Below are 23,924 nucleotides of genomic sequence, written 5' to 3'. Positions count from 1 at the left end.
AATCCGGCTGAAAAAAAACCCTGTTGAACTAATTCAGATTTTAGCGAAAACATCTTCTAGGACTTTACTGAACAATTATTTATTTGTGTAAGATTTTTATTGTTAATTGTAAGTTAAACTAGGACAATACTGAAACCTAGTTTACAGTTTTTGTTTTGGTTTGTCTTTAATCTTAATTGTTCCATCTGTACTCAAAGGATTTTACCTTCTCTTCCAGCTTCTTTATATCTTCTGCATATTTCTGTGTGTTTTTCTTGAGCGATTCATTGAGCTGTGCAACCTCAAACGCAGCTGCAGACAGCTTTTGATCCAGGTCTTCCTTTTCACTCTCGATGGCTTTTGATGCTTCTGCAAGTGGTGTGGGCTTGGAGACTTTCTCACACAGAGATCCATGCTGCTGACAACAACAACAAAATTACATTTTGACAAGACAACAAAAAGATTTCCAAAAGAAATTCAAATTCTGTGATCTTCATTATTTTGGCTGCATTTCTTAACTGGTTCATAATAAAACAAGACAGATATATTAAATATCATCTCATAATGCACAGGGAACTCTTTCAATATTTCACTACAATTCAAATGAATATTTTAAATGTAGTGTTAGCCCATAAATGTGCCATAAGGCATAGTACAGTCTGAAATGCATTGTTTCCAAAATGAATTTGTTGCAGGAATTGTGGATTCCAGTTTGACTCATCCAATCTGCAAGGCCTTTTGGGGGGATTTTGCAGGTTTGGGATGTGCCAGACATGGATTTCACAAACTGATACCACAAAACGGAGATTCACAAATCAGAGATTGATAAATGTGATAAATCTGGATTGTAAATATTGCATTTTAGACTCCTCCCCCCCCGTGTATGTGAGTGTGTTGGTACACTAAAGTGCTGTGCCACAGAACAATAGCTTTGAGAAAACATGCTCACACATGTAACAATAATATAACTGCTGGAAACTGTGCGCACAATCTAAATGTGTTTCCTCCAGGGATACCACTATACGTCACACTGACACGCTAGATCTCGACTTCAAGAAGATCTTGCTCTGAGCCAAAGTCTCTTAAGTCTCTTGTAGGCATGACACATAGGGATTTCATGCTTTAAAAAATGACTGAGATCCTGGTCACCACTGATGTCACTGATGTCAGCAAGCATGCCAGTTGTGGTCACGTGTAATGAAAGGATTCCACACTTCAACTGCATTATAAACCAGCGCAATAAAGAAGCATGTTATAATGAGGCAGCACTTTAGCAGTTAAATAGCTTTGTGTTATTTCTCTCATTGTGGTTTTATATCAGTGGAAGTATGAGTTTTTAATTCCACTTCTCTAAAGTGATACCATGAATGGCTGTCAATGAATTAGAAACAGTAACTCAAGTGAATAATACTACATTGTTCTTACAATTTATGTTCATCAATTGAAACCTGAAATTGGATATAATTGGATATCACAATCACTGTCAGATAATATTATTTAGTATATATATATTTATAATGAATAATGGAAATTGAATGGTGAGCAATTCCATGTTATTATCACTGCAATGTCCTGGGTGATGTATCAGAGACTACATATGATAGTGACCAGCAAAGTTCATTATAATCATAAAATATTACAGCACAGAAGGAGGCCATTCGGCCCATCAACAACAACAAAATTATTTTTGTATAGCACCTTTCATGTCAGGAGGACATCGCAAGGCGCTGGACAGACAGTTTCGGACCCGAGGGAGGTCGGGATTGGGGAGCGTGGAGGGCAAGCGGGGAAACAGGGTGATCAAAAACACGCTCGAAGAGGAGGGTCTTGAGATGGATCTTGAAGGAGGCAAGGGAGGGGGTGAAGTGGAGGGACTACGGGATGGAGTTCCAGAGGGTGGGGGCAGAGTGGCGGAAGGCCTGCCTGCCAATAGTGCGGCGAGCGAGGCGGGGGACGTGAAGCATGCTGGAGCCCGCTGAGCGGAGGGAGCAAGCAGGATGGTAGGGGGTTAGGAGGTCGCAGAAGTAGGGGGGAGCAAGACTATGAAGGACTTTGAAGATGAGGAGCAGGATCTTGAACTGTATCCTCTGTGTGATGGGAAGCCAGTGGAGTCGGGCGAGGATGGGAGTGATAGGGTCATGGAGCCTGGTGCGGGAGAGGACACGGGCTGCAGAATTTGGATGATCTGCACCCTATGGATGGAGGAGTTGGGGAGGCCGACAAGCAGTGAGTTTGCATAGTCAAGCCTCGATGTAATGAAAGCGTGTATGAGGGCTTCGGCAGCCTGGGGAGTGAGACAGTGGTGGAGCCAGGCGATATTGCAGAGGTGGGAGAAGGCAGAGCGGGTCATGGCACAGATGTGGGGTAGAAAAGATTGTTAAGGATCAAACAAGACCCCAAGGTTCTGATCTCGTTTAGGAAAGTGGAGTGTTATCCATGGATGGTGATGCTGCCTAAGGGGTGGCAAGAGCTACACAATCAATCCCACTCCCCCGCTCTTTCCCCATAGCAATTTTTTCCTCTTCAAGTACCTATCCAATTCCCTTTTGAAAGTTGTTATTGAATCTCTTTCCACCACCCTTTCAGGTAGTGCATTCCAGACCATAACATTTCTCTGCGTAAAAAATTTTCTTCATCTCCCCTCTGGTTCTTTTGCCAATTATTTTGAATCTATGTCCCCTGGTACCGACTCACCTGCCAGTGGAAAATGTTTCTCCCTATCTACTCTATCAAAACCCCTCACAATCTTGAACACCTCAATTCATTATTGGTTAAACCTTTATGGATTAACCAAAGACTTGCACATTCAGTTGGTAGAAGTTTCATCTAGGACTAAATTTACTTACATAGCAATTCAGTCTCCAGAATTTGGCAATTCTTAAATTAAGCCTTAATTTTGAATCCGTCTTTCTGCAAGTTCTTTTAGGAACTGCAGAAAATCAGCTTTAAATTGAGACTAGATTCAACAACTTGTTAAATTCTGGACATTATAACATGCTACATTAATAGAGTAAACCTAGAGCCAGGTGCAATTTTAAGCCCAGAAGTTTGCAAAGGCTGTACAGTTCATAGCTTCTGTTCAGTATTACCTGCAATCTGACCATGAATGCAGGGTCACAATGTGGGTGTCTTTCCAACAGGGCCCTTTGTGCTCGGAATTCATTTTCTCGTATCTTCTGCTCCAGCTGAAAAATCTGCTGTCTATGCCTACAAAAAGGGGGAGATTGAAGTCAATCTACAAGATTTTCTGAAAGCGAAAGCATTTGTTTTTACTAGCGCTTGCAATCATGTTAACCCTGATAATTCCTGTTCTCAGACCTGATCTGAGATCCATCGAGGAGGAGATGGAGTGGATGTAAGACCGCTGTTTCCGGAGCCCATGTGAACCATTAAATTGCCATCAATGGTCACACTCTGACTGCAAACTAGACAAAATTGGACTGGATATTGGAAGACAGAAGTGTGCTTATTCAGTGGCTCAGCTCACCCACACAGATGTTTTTTAATACTCACCGGTCTGCACAGACCTTCATAAGGGAAAGAATCATGCCCAGACACAAAGTCACAAACTGTGATTTAAAGGTGCGTGGACTTGGGGGTTGTATCATAGAATAGCACATTTGTTAGTGGAATTCCTTTTCATTCAGCAGCTGGTAATCATAGAATCATAGAATCATACAGCACAGAAAGAGGCCATTCAGCCCATCACGTCTGCGCCGGCTCACAAAAGAGCAATCCAACTCAATCCCACTGGCCCCCTTTCTCTCCATAGCCCTGTAATCCTGTCCTCCCTAAATACCCATCTATGCCTCTCTTAAAAGTATACCAGCTCCAGGTCATCAGTGAACCAACTAGTTAATAATTATCTTTTGGGGAAGGTGAACCAGGTCGGTTTGGAGCTGAGCTTGATTCAAGGTAATATGTTCGGCAATGGAATATCAGAGTCAAGTCAACCCTCTTTAGCGGCCTCAATAGTCTGGTTTCTGACCTAGGTGGGTCTGCAGTACTCCAGGGCACTGCTCAACTGCAGGACTAAAGGAGTAGACTGGCCATTGGGATCAGGGATTTTTTTCACTCAGCTCTGTTAACACTGCAAGCCAAAGCCCAAACGGATAAGGTCGATGTAGCTCATAAAGCGGTGGGAAGGTTGCCAGACAGTGCTTTCAGTGCTTCCAAACTGTATGGTTTTAGCTGATTAAACACCTGTAGTACACACTCTGGGGGCCTCAAGCCTTAGGTCTCTCTGGTATTAGATAGAGTATGTCCCTTTAGGGAGACGCTGCACATTCCATTCCAGACAAAAGGAAATTTCTATGTGTAGTTGGCATATATATGTGGAACTCTCAGTTTGAGTTGGATACTCTTAAGAACAATGATAGATTTCTGCATATGTCAGACATGCGGTTGACAATCAAAAGTTGTCACTACAGTATGCCAGCCACTTGTGGTACCTTTATTGGTTACACGAATAAGTGTTCCATTTTTGAAGCACAGTTCCCATGGGTCAGTGTGACAGATTTGCAGTAACTGGACCAAAAATGTTCCCACTCAATCTCCTTATTAAGGAATCACATTAGAAATCATTGTATGGCTGGATCACATAACATCACAACAATTGAATGTTCAACTGGATAAAATGTTACAGCGAAGAGCGAAACACTATGCAGCACAGGAATGTACCATATTCACAACTGCAAGGGATTAGAGCTATAAAGAAAAGGAGGAAGAAGCAATTTTTCTCAATCTATTGAACTGTTTAATGCCTGCAATAAGTAAAGATAGTTTTATAACTTGGAGATAGTACTTGCAAAGAACTGAACTGAAATCTTCTAAAGGCCCCTGGGGATCTTCAAGAAGCCACAGGAATGAATAACAATCAGTAGTTGTGTACAGAGACTGTCATAATCAGAATGAAAGATATGATCATATCCGCACATTATCTGTCTTGAATCAGTCTCATGACAGTTATCAAGAGTTTGTACATCTGGAAAGTGAGGCTTTAGCTAAGCTCTTTCTGACAGTACCTACCAAGCCTGAGAAATGACATGGATTCATATAGCCGGTTCTGTGTTTATTAACCAGGTTTTGTTCCGCCTCCCCACTTGAAAGGAAAACAATTTATTATGATTTTTCCAAAGGAGTACTTTCTCAGAAGAATGTATGATTTTTTATCGTGGAGTCCTGTAGCTCAGTGGTTAGAGCACTCGCTTTGCAAGTGAGAGACCTGAGTTCAATTCCAGGCAGGGCGAAACCTTGGGCAAGTTTCCTTACTCCACACAGAGCCTAATAATAATCCCTCCAAAACCAAAAACAATAATAAATTGGTCATTTTCAATCTACGACTGTTTGTGGGACATTGCTGTGCGCAATTGGCTGCCGCATTCGCCCACAAATATACAGTCAATTCACTGTCAGTGTGTTCTGTGAAGCGCTTTGGGATGTCCTCCTGACATGAAAAGCGCTATATCAAATGCAAGGATTATTATTATTATTATTATTATTATTAACCTGTTGGTTAATATTTCTGACTCTTTCAAAAATAAAGTAATCCTTACATTTGATATAGCACCTTTCATGTCAATAGGATATCTCAAAGCCATTCACCAAATATAATGTAAGATGGAGCAACTGGGTATTTTTGTGGCTGAATGTAGGAGCCAGTTTGCACACTGTAATGTCCCGCAAACAACCATGAAGCGACTGACCAATTTTAGTTCGCAGATTGTTGGCCAAGACACTGGGAAAAACTCTTCTTTTTTTGAATAGTGCAATGGGATCTTTAATGTCTACCTGAGCAAGCAGAATGGGTAAAATTGAGAAGGTAAAAGATAAGTGATCTCTTCCATTCTCCGCTGTAGATTTCTATGTCTCTAATAAGTACCACCACAGCCTAAATTATTTAAATTGATGCTGATACAAAAAGTGTCCATTATATATTGAGACTAAAAAATTTCTTTTGCGCACAAATCTATCCAGATATCTGTCTCCAATGACTTCAACAGGACTGACCACTGCTTTGGAATGTCAGACCTGGGGCAATGATACTGCCAACATCTGGCAAAAGGAAGATACTGGTTAGGTTCACATGATGATGGCACTTATCCCAGTGTTTAATGTTGAATATTATAGCTGCAGAAAATTCTTCTGCACACTTCAGCAGAATTGGCCATGAGTAACGTGGCATCACCTTCCTACTGGAGACTTTGCTGGCAATCTGCAAAGGTCAGCATGAAGCTACTCCATTAAAACATGAAATAATTCTCCAGATTGAAGCCATCTTGTTCTAGACGATTTTGTGTATTAATAATGACATAGTTAATGGAGACATAGTTATAAGATAATAGTAATAATAATCCTTGCATTTGATATAGCACTTTATCACATCTTCGAGATGTCTCAAAGCGCTTCATAGAATATACTGTAAACTATATTTTTGGGGGGGACGAAACACGGCAGTCAATTGTAGATAGCAGTGTCCCACAAACAATCATGGACTGAAGTGACCAATTCATTATTATTATTTTTTTGAAGGAATTATTACCCCCAGAGAAATGATCCGCCTATCAACTAACAACCGGGTTCCTACTTACTACTAGGTAAACAGGAGTGTGGAGTAAGGAAACTTGCCCAACATTTTGATCTGCCGAGAACTGAACCAAGGTCTCTCACTTGCAAAGCCATTTTTGTTTTAAAATTTAAGATTTCGCAGAATTCTGGAAGGTTATTAAATCAAGTCTTAATTTGGAAGCCAGTTTTCCACAATGTTAAAAAGGGTCTGTTTCCAAATTGATCTAGAATTTTCTACAATTTTGCAAGATTTTAAGACAAACTAAGACTAGGTGGAATTTCGGCCCCCTGATGTGAAGAAATGGCTGTATAAAGAATGATCTATGGGGTACTAGTCTAATAGACCATTACATCTTCGAAATATATCATTAAAAATAGACATTGAGGAATGCTTGTCTAAGTGAACTACAGATTAAATTGAGATTTTGTCAACCACAGGTATAAATTTGTTAGAACTTCTCTTGACAGGATCAATGGATGAATGCATTTGACATGAACATTTTGTCATTTATGACCTGTACCTCCAAAGAGAACATTATCAAATACTATTATCTCAAGAAATACTTTTCTGCTCAATATTTTAAACCTCTTCTCGGTTGCACATTGTAATCAATTAACTCGACTTATTGCCAAATTCACTGAGGTGTAATTCTGATATAAGGACCTCTGTTTACCAGTCAATTCTTCACTTAAATTCCCTTTGTTAAGAATTGTTCAGCTAGAACAATTTAGTTTTCTAAAACATTAGCTGAAATGATATATTTTCTGACACTTAATAAATTAAGGTAAACTTCTACCCTAGGTACAACTACAACAGTGTGGTTGCGATGAGGCTGCCATTATACTAATCTTCCTGCTAAAGGTCAGATGTGTTCTGATATACTGCAAGTGGTGCATTGTGCGCTCAAATAATGGGCCATGCAATACAACAGCAATTTATATTTATATAGTGCCTTTCCATTTGGAAGGACACCTCAGAGTGCTTCATACAGCCAACTGGAAGCCCAAGTTCTATTTTTGAAGCACGGGGTGGGAGGGATGGGGTGTGGCATAACTGGCGAAAAACATAGTCAAAAAGACTTCAGGCTATTCAGGCAAGTTTTAAAGAAAAGAGGTGACAAGATAGAGAGACTCTGGGTTGCAGTTTCAGAGAGCAGGGATAGAATAGCAGAAAGCTTGCTCACCAATGATGAAGCAAAGTAGAGCGTGTAGGGTTTGCTGAATGGAGGGAGCAGTCAGGGCAGTAGGTACGCAGGAGATCACAGAGGTAGGGTAGGGAGAGGCCGGGGAGGGATTTGAAGTAAGGACAAAGATCTTGAATTTGATCTGCTGGGGGGTTGGAAGCCAAGTGAAGCCATTAGCAGGACACATGGTGTGATTTTCCTATGTACACAGTTGGGTGATGTCATGGTAAAGGGTTTCCAAATAGGATATTGGACCTTCTCCTTTAGGAAGGAGATATAACATATCCGTGGTGCCTATATATTAATTTTCAGTTCCAGCTGAAAGAAACTGAATACAATTATTTATTCAACAAACATTTGCAGCAAAAACAAGTGTGGTTGCAATGAGGCTGCCATTATACTAAGCTTCCTGCTAGAGGTCAGTATACATTTGTTTTTTCCTATTGGGTTTCCTCAATTTATCTAAAATATTGATGTTGCTGCATTGCCTCCTAATACCCACCCTTCACAGCTGGGTTAATAGGCTTTGCTGCTGTTACCATGGTGAATTGACTCTTTGAGGTAATGAACCAAACGTGGAATTCACTGTGATTAACTGCAGATAGCATAAATTGATAAGGTGTGATCCTATGTGAAGGTTGCTAAATAATGCAACGATAACTTACATTTATTTATAAAGCAACCTTCACATAGAAAAACGTGTTGGAACACTTTACAATGATGGGGTCAGACACTGAGTAAGGGAGGAGGAGGGAGGTGACCATTGCTACAGTCAAAGAGGTAGGTTTTTAGGCACAATTTAAAGACAGATAAAGTTGGGGTCAAGACAGAGGGACAGAGGGAGGGAGTTACCGAGGTTAGGGACATGGTTGCTAAAGGCTCAGTCATTGATTGTGGGCGGAGCGGAGCTGGATCGCACAACATAAGTCCAAGTCATCCAAGCAGAAGAGTGACATAGGAAAAGACCACAGAGATAAGGACGTGCTAGGAACTGAAAGGATATAGGTGAGGGTGATTCACTGAGAGACAGTGGAGTCTGGAAGGGACTGGAGTGATGGGCATGCGGTTTAGTGGGCATGCAGTTTAGTGCTGCTGAGGATATGGATGGCAGTGTTTTGCATCAGTTTGAACCACTTCAACCAGTCCCCCTATTGCACTAGAAACACAGATCAGCTCACAGTGTATTTCAAACCATGTCAACAACTACACCTTACAGACTACATATGCAAGGATTAGTTTTAACTGCTTCTCCATTGAATATCTTCCTGATACTATAATTTACACTATGAAACAACAAAAAAAGGCAAACAATAGTACAAAAATGCATCCGTGGGCAGTAAGTGACAAGAGGAGTTTAAGACAAAAGGCAAAGTACTGCAGATGCTGGAAATCTGTTATAAACACAGAACTCACTGGGAACGTGCAGCAAGTCAGACAACATCCATGGAGAGAGGAAAATGAGTTAACGTTTTAGGTCAATGACCTTTCGTCAGAACTGAAAGGTCATTTCAGTTCTGATGTCTGACAAAAGATCATTGACCTGAAATGTTAATTAATTTCCTCTCTCCATGGATGCTGCTTGACCTGCTACGTATTTCCAATGACTTCTGAGTTTAAAACAAATCTGTCCCGGTTTCTCGCTGTTCACCCTTCTTATAAGTATAAATATGAGTGAACCTCCCCAGATGAGATGTGGTTAAAGCTAGGCAATCCCAAACTTTTGAAAAAGTGTACTTTTGTTAAATGAAGGAATATGATTATAACAATCCTTTGCATTTAATATAGCGCCTTATCACATCGTCAAGACTTCTCAAAGCGCTTCAAAGGGTATACAGTAAAGTGGATTGACTGTATTTTGGGGGTGAAACGCGGCAGCCAATTTGCACACAGCAATGTCCCACAAATAGCCATGGACTGAGTGATCAATTTTATTCAAGGGATTTTTTTTACCAGGATTATTTATTAACTTCCTGATACAATTACAGCTTTTAATTGTTTCACACATAAATATTTAGTTATACACATACATAATTAGTCCAAAAGCCTGTCATCTTAATGCAAGATAATAATCCTCACCTATATGATAAATCAAGCTGGGCAGGTGGCTTAGGAGTGAAAGGTGTTACTAAGTGAGCAATGAGCCATACAGGTCAAATCACAGGTTCATGGTTGATTGAATGAATGAATGAATATGCAAAGTCTGAACACTAAGAAACTAAACATAATGTTAGAATCAATGGAATCCAATCTGTGGTATTCCTTAAATGTTCTTTAAATTAATGCTGTATTCATTTTAGAAACACATAAGAAATGAATGCAAACCATCTAGTACATATCATGTAATAATATAATAATTCTTGCTTTTGATATAGCACCTTATCACAACGTCAAGATGTCTCAAAGCTCTTCATAGAATATGTTGTAAAGTGGTGCAAATCTGTATTGTGTGGCCAAACCCAGCAGCCAATTTCATTTATATTCATTCAGATTTACGTCTTCCATTAATGCTACCATACTTTGTTGTGGGTCAACTGCAGCTGGTGCAGCCGATCCAATGTAAGCACTGAGTGTGGGATAGTATCCCTCAACAGGAAGGGAGGGCTCAGCAAATACATTTTGGCAAAGTGCCTGCTATAGGGCTACTCATTGTCTTGCATATATTAGAATCCAGTGCTGCAAAATGTTGATCACTTTTCAAAGCGATTCCCTTTGCTTGAACAAGCATTTGCAGACGGGTAGAAAACTCATTAAATTTCTGTCTGCCATCCATCAACCTCTGCCCTTGAATGTGCATGCTAACATTTCAATTTGCATAGCATTTAAATATCATTAATAGTATTCCAGCCATAAAAATGCATTGCAATTAGTGAAAAAAATCATTTTCCCCTTAATTGGCAGGTTCCATGCAATTCTATTGACCATCTTATTTTCCTTGTCACCAAAGAATCTATCTTCTTGTATTGATTTATTATACATCTTTCAAATCACAGATAAGATCTTTGCTCTACAAAATGCATTAAAAATATCCTTTTGGTAATTGCCTAATTCTGAGCCTTATAGAAATAAAATACAGACAAATATTCCTTTTAGCTCTGTTCCTTAACATCTTACTTTTATAAAACTGGAATGAAATCCGCAAGATTTCACAACAGATTCAATGTGGTTATTATCTCTCAATCCCAGATTTATTAGGCAACGTCACTTATTTCCATCCATTCATAAAGAATGACCACAGAACTAGCCTCTCTCTGCTCCTGACTCCCTCTCCCCATCCATCACCAGCACAGTGATTGCAATTGAGGATTTCTCTGCTCCATTGATGTTCCTAATCACAGAGATCATCGTACATGTCTGACAAGAAATAGGACACTGCCTATTTGGGCACTGCCTCAGTGTATACTATGGCACAGCATTCAAAAGCTGCTTCCTGGATTTAAAAACAGAGTCACCCGAATTTTCCAGACATCTTAAATTACTCTGTTTTTCAAGTCAGACATACAACAACAACAACAACAAGATTCCATTTATAAAGCGCCTTTCACGTCAGGAGGACGTCCCAAGGCGCTGCACAGTTGGGTCATGACCCGAGCAGGGGGGAAATGGTCAGGGTGAGGGGAGGGAAGGGAGGGAGCGAGGAGGGGGGAAATGGTCAGAGTGAGGGGAGGGAAGGGAGGGAGCGAGGAGGGGGAAGAGAGTCGAGAGGGGAGCTGAAGGCTCGGTCAAAGAGAAAGGTCTTGAGACCGGCCTTGAAGGAGGAAAGAGAGGAGGCGGCGAAGGCACTGGGGGATAGAGTTCCAGAGCCTAGGGGCTGAGAGGCTGAAGGCCCGACCACCGATGGTAGGGCGATTCGGGTGGGGGATGTGGAGCAGATCGGAGCCAGAGGAACGGAGGGTACGGGCAGGTAGGTAGGGGGATAGTAGGTCAGAGAGGTAGGAGGGAGCAAGGCCGTGAATGGCCTTATAGGTGAGGATGAGGATCTTGAAATCAATCCTCTGGGGGATGGGAAGCCAGTGGAGGCGAGCGAGGGTGGGAGTGATGTGTTCCCGAAGCCTGGCAACAGCAACTTGCATTTAGCCCCCTTCATGTAGCCCGCTTCACATAGCCCCCTTCACATAGCCCCCTTCAGTGTCTCGGAGCACTTAAATAGAACCAAACTGATGTGGAAATCAGAAGGGAAGGAGGTTAGTTCCATGACCATTCATGAGGAATGGATGGAAATAAACAAAGCTTCAGAACAAATTCAAAGTGATGCCAATTTTGTTAAGATAGATCCCAATTGTTGCTCCATTGAATTTTGGTTAAATTTCTTCTACACTGGTAGAAGAACTACCAGCTCTACCAGTGAACACTGGTCCACGCCTTTATCACCTCAAGGCTGGTCTATGGGAACTCTCTCCTCGCCGGCCTTCCCGCCACCTCCCTCCACAAGCTGCAGGTCATTCAGAACTCTGCAGCTCGTGTGCTGTCCCACACCAGGCTTCACGACCACATCACTCCCACCCTCGCTCGCCTCCACTGTCTCCCTATCCCCCAGAGGATCGAATTCAAGATCCTCATCCTCACCTACAAGGCCATTCATGGCCTTGCTCCCTCCTACCTCTCTGACCTACTATCCCCCTACTTACCTGTAATCTTGTTAATCTTGTTGTTGTTCTACCTTTTTCTCTACCCTTCTCCTTTCTCTATAGCTCCTCCTGCTGTACGCAGGTTTGGTAAAGTCAGCTGATTTTTTAAGGCCTACAGTCACTATAAATGTGGGGCAGGTGGTGTTCTTCCTGTTGATGGTCCTCCCACATGGGACTCTTGGACAAAATTATCGCCGAAGTAAAACGGATTTAACATTATGCCTGTTAAAGATCCGTGGCACAAACATTCCTTGGGACTTGATACTTTGCACTTTGCCATCATTTGATATTTGTTACCTCATCAGTAAAAAATGATAACAAGGTTCTATGTATTTATTGTAGCCTGATGTTAATCATTCATAAGGCAAATGGGCATAAAACTGCACTCCAATTAACTGCAAAGGCACTTTGAGATATCCTCCCGATGTAAAAGGCACAAGCTATAGTAAAACTTAGGTAAGTCTGACCTGTATAAATCGTATATGTGTCGATGTGTATCTGGCTGTTGCTGCATATCTGTCTGTTGATGTATACCTGGGTGTTGCTGTATACATCTTCCACGTATTTTGTATTTGGGTATTGGTGTCTATCTGAGCATTACTGTATATGGTTATTTCTGTATATGTGGATGTGTCTGTATGTATAGTTGGTTCTGTACATATGAATGGTCCTGTGTTCTTGCTTTGTCTTAACAAAGAAATGGAACTGAAGGAGCTGTAAACAACTGAAGAATATAAAACAAAAGAGGCAGATCAAGAAGATTGAAATTTCCCATAAAAAGACTTAACTGAAACTGGATTATTAGAGAGCGAAATAGCCAGTCAGTTTGATCTTTCCTACAACAACAAAATTACATTTGTATAGCGTCTTTCAAGTTGGGAGGACCTCTCAAGGCGCTGGACAATCAGGGTTTCGGACCCGAGCTGGGGATCGGGGAGTGTGGAGGCCAGGGGAGGAAGAAGGGTGACCGAAGAGAAGAGTCTTGAGACGGGTCTTGAAGGAGGCAAGGGAGGGCGCGAGGTGAAAGGATTGTTGGATGGAGTTGCAAAGGGTGGGGGCAGAGAGGTGGGGTGGGGGAGGCAGGGAACGTGAAGCAGGCCAGAGCATGCTGAGCGGAGGGAGCGGGCAGGTTGGTAGAGGGTCAGGAGGTCGCAGACGTGAAGCAGGTCAGAGCATGCTGAGCAGAGGGAGCGGGCAGGTTGGTAGAGGGTCAGGAGGTCGCAGAAGTAGGGGGTAGTAAGGCTATGGAGGGCTTTGAAAGTGAGGACCAGGATCTTGAACTGTAACGTCTGTGTGATGGGAAGCCAGTGGAATCGGGCTAGGATCGGGGTGATGGGATCGCAGAGCCTGGTGCGGAAGAGGACAGGGGCTGCAGAGTTCTGGATGATCTGCAACATATGGAGGGAGGAGTTGGGAGACCTACAAGCAGGGAGTTTGCATAATTGAGCCGGGATGTTATGAATGCATGTATTTTGGATTTAGGCGGCCTGCGGTGTGAGACAGTGACGGAGCCGGGCAATGTTGTGGAGGTGGGGGAAGGCAGAGCGGGTCATGGCACGGATGTGGGATAGAAAGGACAGTTGAGGGTCAAATAAGAAGCCAAGGTACCGGACTGGCTCAGTGAGGTGGAGGGTGCATCCTTGGATGGTGATGCTCTCGGCGCCTGAGGTGAGGAGGCGCTGAATGGAGCCAATCAGGAAGGCCTCAGTCTTGTTGACATTCAACTGGTGAAAGTTAGCTCTCATCCAGGACTTGATGTCTGACAGACATTCTGTCAGGACAGCAGTGGTCCTGGAGTCAAGGGTGGAGGCAGAGAGATAGAGTTGCATGTAATCCACATACATGTGGAAGTTGACTCCATGTCTGCAGATGATGTCACCAAGAGGGAGCATATAGATATTTAAGAGGAGGGGACCAAGGATAGAACCCTGAGGAACACTACACGAGAGGGTGCAGGGGTAGGAGGAGAAGCCATTTGTGGAGATGAAGTGGATACGGTGTGAGAGGTAGGATCTGAACCATATTCCTAGACTGACATGTTCAAGACATAAAATAAAACTCACTGCTGTGCACAGAAAAACAGGTGATTTGTTTTGTTCCTTACCTATCAATCACTGTGTCCTTTTGTCTCAGTAAACACTCCTTTATCTTCACTGATGAATCCCATTGGTTTGAGTCCTGATGTAGCTGGGTGGGGTAGACCATAGAAACTTGTCGAGGTCCCTCATTGAGTATCTGAAGAGGAAAATTGTAAATAACGGAGTTAGTACAGCAGGGTTGAGGATCTATATCTCCAAATTTTCTTTGGAGACTTGCCTGTTTTGCCAGCCATGAATTCTTGTTGCTGGTTCAGCTTCTCTCTTTTCACTATGTTACTTATTTTATCAATGTTAAAAGAGTGAAGGGTTTTGTTGACCCTTTCCCAGTCCGTTACTCAACCAAGTTAAGAAGTTACATTAAGAAAAAATGGAAGAGAAGCCCTTAGAGATCAATTCGAGTCCCACATGGGTTTGGCTTTGCACCAGATAAAGCATAAGATCAGTCTTCAGGCAAAATAATATTCAGGGACCAGTGTGTTGTTGGTAACAATCTAGATATGTACATACACATTATCCTACTGCAGACAGTAGTGTGACTCACAGAGAGACATAATAGCTGCTGCACTCCTGTGTAATAAATCAAATTATTTATATTTTATTTTTAGATGTTTAATTTAAAAGAATCTTTGAACAGGCTGTGAATAATATTTATCCAGAATATCAATTTCTAAAAGGAACTGTGTTGACAAGCTTCTGGATGTCCTGCTTTTCATGCTATTAATAAATGACTTGGAGAACACTTCCAGTAATATTCTAACATTTGATGATGATACAAAGCTATGTGGGCATGTAACAGAAGGAGTGTCAGTTGGATTTCCATGTAGATTGATGTAAGATTACCTATATTACAATGATAAATAATATATCTATCTGCTTAATGAAGGAATTCAAATTGGCGCAGATGGAGAAGGAGAAGTAAAAAAAGATTTGGTGTGATTTTTGATAAATTCAGAAACAAATTGCACTGGAATCTGGGCGTAGAGACAACTGTGAGATGGTTTCAAGTTGAATCTGAAAGTTTGTAAACATCAATTTGTTTTAATCCAATATACCATAAAGCAATGGCATCCACTGATGCCTCAGAGATGGTGATTAGAGAGGACCTTAACTCTATATTCCTCAGCCTTAAGCAATTATTGCACCTATTTGTGAGTGGTGCAATGTACCTCAAAGCTCCATCCTTGACCCCTTCCTGGACACTTTATAAATGAAAGTTATGAGTCTTTGACCTTTACATTTTACTAATTTTGAAATCAACCATAAAAATATGGGGTGGGTCAAGGTCTGGGAAAATCTCCAGCACAAACTTCAATGTTTCACTCGGGGTCAAAATTGAGGCATGTGATATTATTATCACATATGATTGCCAAAAGTGCAGCCATAAATATTCAATATTGATCATGAAGGGGAAATTCACCAGAGTTGATGTGTCTGAGGATTGGGAAACCTTGAATATGTTTTCTTTGCATTCCTCAATGTATTTAATTGAAGGTATTGTCCAGAATTTCAGTGGTCCACAGAGAATTCCAGGCAGTGTTGGTGATAGTGGGGATTCAGATCCTATAGGCCTTCCTGTGTCGCAGAAATCCAACATAACATGTACTCTGTAATGGATACAAATACTGTACTCTCAACTACTGGTCTGAATCAATTCTCTCTCAATGGGCCATAACTCAGCATTACAGTTCAGCAGCCTGCATGTTGTTTAGAGACTTTTGCAATATCACTAGATTCAAACATCAGCCATTTACAATAATAATTGCATTTATCATGGCATCTCAATGTCTCAAAACACTTCATAGTATACACAGTAAAATGGATTTGGCTGTGTATTTTGTGGATAAAACACAGCATCCAGTGGCACACATTAATATCCCACAAACAGCCCTGGAGTGAGTGGCCAGTTTTATTTGGGGAATTGTTGGCCACTGGAAAAGTCGCCTTTCTCTTTTAGAATAGTGCCAGGGGAACTTTAACATCAAACTAAACAGGCGGACGAGACCGCGGTTTAACCTATCATCCAAAGTATGGCACCTCCAACAATGCAATACCCCCCCACTGCATTGGAATGTCAGCTTAGACTATGTGATTTTAAGACCCACTTGGAGCTTGAAACCTACAACCTTCTGCCTCAGAGGTGAGAGTGCTTCCACTGCAGCAAGCTGACATACAATACAAAGTTACATTTATATAGCATCTTTCACATTGGGTTATATCCCAAGACACTGAGCAACTCAAGGTTTGCACCGGAGCCTGGGATGGGGTGCCAGAAGATGGGGCTGAGGAGGGCAAAGATGACCAAAAGCAAGATTAAAGAGGAAGGTCTTAAGGCAGACCCTAAAGGAGAAGAGGGAAGAGGCGACTCAAAGGGGCTCCGCAATGGAATTCCAAAGAGTGGTGGCAGAAAGCCCAAAAATTGAGGGACAGGGGACATGAAGCAGGCCGGTGCCCATTAAGCAGAGGGAATGGCCAGGTTAGCAGGATTTGAGGAAGCCACCGAGGTAGGGTGGGGCAAGACCACAGAGGAATTTAAAGGTTAGGACAAAGAGCTGCTTATCGCTTAGCCTATTGTTCAAGTACTCCCTAATTTGTCACTCAATGATCTACCTGTCTAATAATGAACATTTTAATCTTCACTTTTTCATTCAGTGCTCTCTTTTTAGGGAAGGGAGAACATGAGAAGATTATAATTATAAGATTATAATTATAATTATAACCCTTGTATTTGATCATGTTGTTGAGATGTCTCAAAGTGTTTCACAGAATATATTGTAAAGTGAAATGATTGTGTGTTTTGTGAGTGAAAAGAAGGAAGAAGAAATAATTAGAAGTATGAATCCTGCCTTGCACAACTACACTTCTGTCATTTTATGACAGTCTGGCACTTACACAAGTTTTGGCAAAATGAGCAGCCCAGATCTTACTGTCTTTGTGGAAGAAGAAAGAAGCAAGGTTGACTGAGGCAGGAAACGAGAGCCCAAAATGGGAGTGGGGTGAAAGGGAAGGTGGAAATAAATGAAATAACCCTTTTCTATTGTTTTTATTTTTGCAGTCTGTTGAGAAAAACATTGTTCTATGAAATGATTTATCTGACACAAACATACATGACTCACTCATAGCATGGCGTTAAAATGTTTCCAACACATTGTATTTTGTTGGCATTTCATGATGGTGGTTGAAGCCAAATAGTCTCATTTCACTAGTGGAGCTTTTGTTTCTCACATTACGGAAATGCGTCACATAAGCTATTTTTGCACTTTGTTTCTCATGGGTGCAAAACCTTCCTTTAGGACTAGCTAACCCCAGAGGAACAATAGGTCAAATAATTTCAGCCATGAATGGAAACATCTGCTGTTGTCATCCCACCCGTTTTACAGTCCATTAACCTTAGTGTGGGGGTGTCCAGTGGATCCAATACACAAAACTTATTTCCCACTAGGCTTTGTGCTTGATTTTTAGAGCCTGGCAATCCTCCAGTATGCTGTAAAGGATACCAGCCACTGGAAAAAAGCTAAAGCTTTCTGATGTTCTGGCTGTCATACAAACAATAGACAGCATTACGTGCACATATTCAGTCCAGAACATGTGCCAGGTTGTGTGAAAAAATAGCACATAGCCTGACAGACCTGGACTGCGCACAGAGCTTAAATAAAGCTTTCATTTGGGCCCCACATTCAGCATGGCTAGTATCAATGGGGAAGACACGAGCTGTAGCTGAGTGAAAGGTTTATGTATTGGATACATGACACAACATGATGCAGTTAACAGTACTGCCTGTTTAGGATTGCAGTTCAAGGACTATCCATAAAATGTTGTTTATGTATCAGATTTATCTGTCCAATCTACAAGATTCTCTCCAAAAAACATTTAGGACCCATCAATTTTGTTGTTTGTTTGGTCAGCCAGGTGTCTACACATGCGCAAACCCATTACCATGCTAAGAGTATCCAAACCAAACTGAGAGTTCCATGCATTCCACCTGTACGTGGAAAGTTTATTGGAATTAAATGCACACTTTCTCCCTAGAAGAATCCATCCTGCTTACTTAAATCAGGAGAGTATTAGACGCAGTTGGCACAATCCAAGGTTGGGGACGTCAGAGTGAGCGTTGGGATACTGCTGGAGTCTAACCAGCTAAAACCACACAGCTTGCTATTGATATTGCTATCTGGCAAGCTTTCACGCTGCTTGTCCAGCTAGGACTACCTTACCCATTAGAGCTTTGGCTTGCAGAGTTAACAGAAGCTGAGTGGGATGAACTGCCTGCCCCCATGTCTGCCTTCCAGGTCCTGATAATGTGCTGTCATCAGCAGTGCACTGGAATAATGAGGACCAGCCTGCTATTTGAAAATCAGGAAACACAAAAGCCATCTTATTAATAGTGTTCCACTCACACTGGGAAAATGGAAGCTGAAACTCCCATCTGTGCAAGCTGACAGGTGAACAAGTCTTCAATGCAAGCTTTCTGTAAAATATGTAAGGTAATGTGCTTTGAGATAATGGAACCTGAATTTGGGATACTGTAGTATAAAGTCACTGTTACAAAACGTACTGTCAGGATCTGCTTGGAATCATTTCTAATCCATCCATTCTGAATGTGATTCACGGAAGCAATATCCCATTACGAGTTCAACCAGCAAGAGTTCAACCTTCATTCTTTTTTTCTATTTATGGTTCAAAGGGACACATAAAACGACGGCCTGTAAAGCTTTAGTCATCTGTTTTCAACACTTGAAAATGTTTCCAAACGTATTAGAGAACAATAATGTGAATATGACAAGAGATTGCTGTACTTAAGTGTCACTGCAACGGAACTTTCATCCAAGGTCACTTCACCCTATTATCGTTGCAATCAGCTCTGCATCCTCTACAACAGTACACAGTGGGGTAGAAATCCAATGTGTGATGTAATCATTTTCCTTGGAGTTGTGCAGCACTTTCATCACAATGCAATGTTCAAAATAGGGAAAGAAATAACTTTTTATGGTCCCAAGCATGCTGATAGGTCTCCAAGTTTAAACATCTCAATTCATTATAGTCAAGTGTGGTGACTGTTTTGCAGGCAAATGCATCAACCTTTGTTCCAGCAAGATCGCAAAACAGCAAATCGATAGATTTATCTTCAACAAGATAACAACAACAAGATTCCATTTATAAAGCGCCTTTCAGGTGAGGAGGACGTCCCAAGGCGCTGCACAGTTGGGTCAGGACCCGAGCAGGGGGAAATGGTCAGGGTGAGGGGAGGGAAGGGAGGGAGCGAGGAGGGGGGAAATGGTCAGGGTGAGGGGAGGGAAGGGAGGGAGCGAGGAGGGGGAAGAGAGTCGAGAGGGGAGCTGAAGGCTCGGTCAAAGAGAAAGCTTTTGAGACCGGCCTTGAAGGAGGAGAGGGAGGAAGCAAGGCGAAGGCACTGGGGGGTGGAGTTCCAGAGCCTGGGGGCTGAGAGGCTGAAGGCCCAACCACCGATGGTAGGGCGATTGGGGCGGGGGACGTGGAGCAGACCGGAGCCGGAGGAACGGAGGGTACGGGCAGGTAGGTAGGGGGATAGTAGGTCGGAGAGGTAGGAGGGAGCAAGGCCGTGGATGGCCTTATAGGTGAGGATGAGGATCTTGAAATCAATCCTCTGGGGGATGGGGAGCCAGTGGAGGTGAGCGAGGGTGGGAGTGATGTGGTCCCGAAGCCTGGTGCGGGACAGTACACGAGCTGCAGAGTTCTGAATGACCTGCAGCTTGTGGAGGGAGGTGGCGGGAAGGCCGGCGAGGAGAGAGTTCCCATTGTCCAGCCTTGAGGTGACAAAGGCGTGGACCAGGGTTTCAGCAGCGTGAGGGGTGAGGTAGTGATACTTGTCTAGATACTTGTTGGCCAGGAAAACAGAGAAACTCCCTTCTCTATTGAAACAAGATCATGACATTTTTTAAGTCCGCCAAAAACAGGCACAGAACACTGTCTTTTTATATTTTCCTCCAAAGGACAGCACATCCAATAATAGTGCTTCCCCAGTACTGCACTGGATAGTCAAGCGAAGACTATGCACTGAAATCCTGACTTGAGTCTTGAATCCACATCATTTTTGTTCTAGAGACAATAGTCTCTAGTGTATCATACAATGCATTCTACAATTCTATTGGTACTGAGTGAGAAATAGCTCCAGTTACACAATGTTGGTCGTGAGTGGGAATTACCATAATTTTACATTTACCAGATCAATATCCTTACTGATCTTTGTGAGGTGTAGGCCTGTTTTGATTATTACCTGCATTTTCTCTTTGTTCTCAGACTTGAACTCCCTGAAAATTCCCTTCAGAGGTGATCATTTATATAATGTAGCCTTTGGGACGTATCATCAGCAATAAGTTCATATTAGTCTTAGAGCCAGTTTTAGAAAGAAAAAACAAAGACCAGAGAGGAAAGGGAAGACTTTTCCCTTTTCCCAACAACCTGCCTATCTTGTACAAATATCTAGTACAAACTTCTTGTACAAATATCAAATACAAGCATTCCATTTCTTAACAAATTTGATGTGATTCCATCTATTAAGAACCTCGCATTTGTACCTTTATATTGTAGTGTGTAGCTGTAGGTTATGGTGGCTTAGGCTGCCTGTGTTTGGAGGATCCAGGACAAAGACATTTTTGGAATGAATCCACCTAACTGGATTGTTAATCACTGCAGTTCTGAGTGGATCCATCTATTCCTGGGCCACTGTGTGAAGTTTACTCTATTAACTGTAAACCAACTTGCACTGTCATTTGGAAGCACTTTGGTTTACAAATGACAGTATAAACAGGACATAACTGAATCTACACTGCAGGAGGTTTTGTTGACCTTTGGCCCTTGTAAGATCTGTGACTGAAGTCTGTATTTGTATGCTTATTCAACCCTAGTATGGAATCATGCTTTTCATTCTATCGTTTCTAGACACTATTTGACATAGAGTTTAATAAGTACAAGATGCTTCCAAAAACTTTGAAGATAGCAATTTGGTTTTCCTGAGTTATTAAATGCAGCTTTACTTTATTATGTTATAAATGGATAATACTATTACTTTTGAAGCTTCAACTCAGCTGGCTAAAATAGATGATTTCTGCCTTAAATAACTCATTCAACAAGTGATTTGGATATATCTTTGTGTTCTTCAAAATCCTAGGCTTTGACATTTTTAAACTTTCTTATCTCACCTTAATTTGGCTCTGCCACTTAACTCATCTATCATTCTTTGCATGTCAATTTGCAGGCTTAATCTCTGCCGATTCCACTAATCTTATCTTCGAAGGCTTTCATGCCACCGTTTTGTGGACCTAAAGCTTTCAGCACTTCTCTCAGGCTCTGTTATTTGCTCTTGCCCAGAACTAACCAGTGAAAATCAGGGGCAAAGGGCCGCAATGCAAACATTGCAAATAACAATGGAGTCACAGAAGAGACAGGTGCATTTAAAATGACAATTCCCAGTTTAGTGCCCGGCCATGACACAAAGCTAATACTGACACTCCAACACGATAGAGCTTCGATTAATGACTTAACAAATGCAATAGGTGACTGATCTACTGTGTGTGGTGTGGCCTAAAGCAATACACACGTGTAACATATTTTAATATGCCTTAGAATTAGCAAAAAAGAATTAGCAATAATCTCTTCAATTTCTGAGTATTGTTGCATATTGTATGAGTATTGTTGCACACCGCATTTCACCCACAAAATACACAATCAATTCACAGTCAATTCACTTCGCAGTATATTCTGTGAAGTGCTTTGAGAATTCTCAAAGTTGTGATAAGTTGCTATATCAAATGCCAGAATTATTATTATATGTTGCATGAGGGGATAATAATCACAGCACATAGCACATTCCCCCCAATATCATTAAAATGTCCTAGTAATATACTTTCCAGAAGCAAACCATTCCAATAATTCTGCTTCACATTTCTTCATTTTTTTGTCTATATCTGCTCAATTTCAGAATAATTTTGTTTAATCTATGATATTGTCAGAAGTCCAGGTTTATAGCAATCACCAAATCAATCATTTTAGGAGCTGAGTTAAAAGATCACAGTCTTTGTGGGAAAAAAAGGGAGGAAACGTATTAGTGTTTCACTGTAGACACGTAACCATCGGGTATAAATGACACTGAAAATATCATTTGAGCGTGTTGCCTCCATGAATATTGACTTCATGGGGGTTTGTGGAACGCTGCTATGTGTAAAATGGCTGCTGGTCCACACACAAAATACAGTCATTACACTTTACAGTGAATAATGTGAAGCTCTCCTGATGTTAAAAGGGCTATATCAATTGCAAGGATTACTATTATTATTGTATGATGTCATCCAATCCTTCTGGTATAAATACTGTCCAAACACTTGAAGGTGCTCAAAACAACAACAACTCACAATTATATAGCACACTTCACATGAGTTAAGTAAGTGCTTAACAATGACGAAGCTAGACCATGTGCCGATGACAAAAGGCCATTTCATGAAAATAATGGAGTTAAAAAAAAACTTCTCAAAGTAAAGTGGTACTGGTGTCTCACATCAATTGAGTCTTCTGCAGAAATCCCCATATAAATCACACTAACTCACAAATCTTTGACCCGAAATCATGAAGTCTCATGAGATGGAGTGACATACACATGGTTCCTGCATTGCACAATGTTTACATCCAGAGGGCCCTTTTCTAGCTCTTGTTTGTAAATTGGTTATTTTTAAAAAAGGACCCAAACACTAAAGCAAACACAAGACAAAAAAACCTCGCAGCACTGTAGTTGTAAGCCTGCTTCAAATCTTTCTTTGCTTCAGTCATTCTTGACTTCAATCCCAATTGCAGACCACAAGCACTAAACATCAGCTTCCCAGAAATCGTGTTATTCTGTTCAAAAATAACTGCCTTACAAACAGGCCCCATGCTTATTCCCCACAATCATGGTAGGAGGTGAGCAGTTTTTCATTGCACTGTAGAAAATATGCATTGCATTGTAAACTCTCAGGAAACTCTATCCACAGGCAGCACTTTGCTCAACGTGTGGATCCTGAAATGACAAAAGATCCTTTAGAACAATTATCTGCAATGTGACCCAGTTCATAGAGCTCAGTAGTGTGTGTTTGTGTGTGTACCTGTGTTAATGCAAAGCTAGATTCTGTGTGCAGCAACACAAAAATAACCAAATGTATTTGGCAGGTTTGCATTAGCACGCTGGTATTATATCAACAAGTAGGAAACAAGCTACCATCATGTCATACAGAACAGTTAAAGGATCTTTTCTTATCTAGAGGATCTTTTTTTACCCACCTGCAAAGTGCTAGAAAATATAATTTAGGTGATCGGAAATCTATGACCTGCACAACTATGTGATCAAATTTGCAGGTGCCAATTTACCTTGTTCATCACCAATTGTTCATTTCCTTTTGAAAAAATGCTAGCATTTTTCAATATCACAAGATTCATGTTATTCATTTTTACATGTTACGCAAGGATGA

The 23,924-nt window shown here is 41.4% G+C and overlaps 1 protein-coding gene across 1 annotated transcript in view; it reads right to left on the bottom strand.

Moving 5' to 3' along the window:
• The window catches only part of cep85l (centrosomal protein 85, like), a 79,326-nt gene that overhangs the window by 14,201 nt on the left and 41,201 nt on the right, over positions 1–23,924 (bottom strand). Inside the window, exons 2-4 of the mRNA XM_042332872.1 lie at positions 14,460–14,590; positions 3,069–3,186; positions 206–397 (exon numbers count right to left, since the gene is read on the bottom strand). Coding sequence (XP_042188806.1) covers positions 206–397; positions 3,069–3,186; positions 14,460–14,590 — 441 coding nt within the window. The remainder of the gene's footprint in view (positions 1–205; positions 398–3,068; positions 3,187–14,459; positions 14,591–23,924) is intronic.

The sequence above is a fragment of the Callorhinchus milii genome, unplaced genomic scaffold (genome assembly GCF_018977255.1).
Source record: "Callorhinchus milii isolate IMCB2004 unplaced genomic scaffold, IMCB_Cmil_1.0 Scaffold3, whole genome shotgun sequence".
Classification (NCBI taxonomy): domain Eukaryota; kingdom Metazoa; phylum Chordata; class Chondrichthyes; order Chimaeriformes; family Callorhinchidae; genus Callorhinchus; species Callorhinchus milii.
The sequence above is the reverse complement of the archived record's forward strand: the minus strand, read 5'-3'. Positions and strand labels throughout refer to the sequence as shown.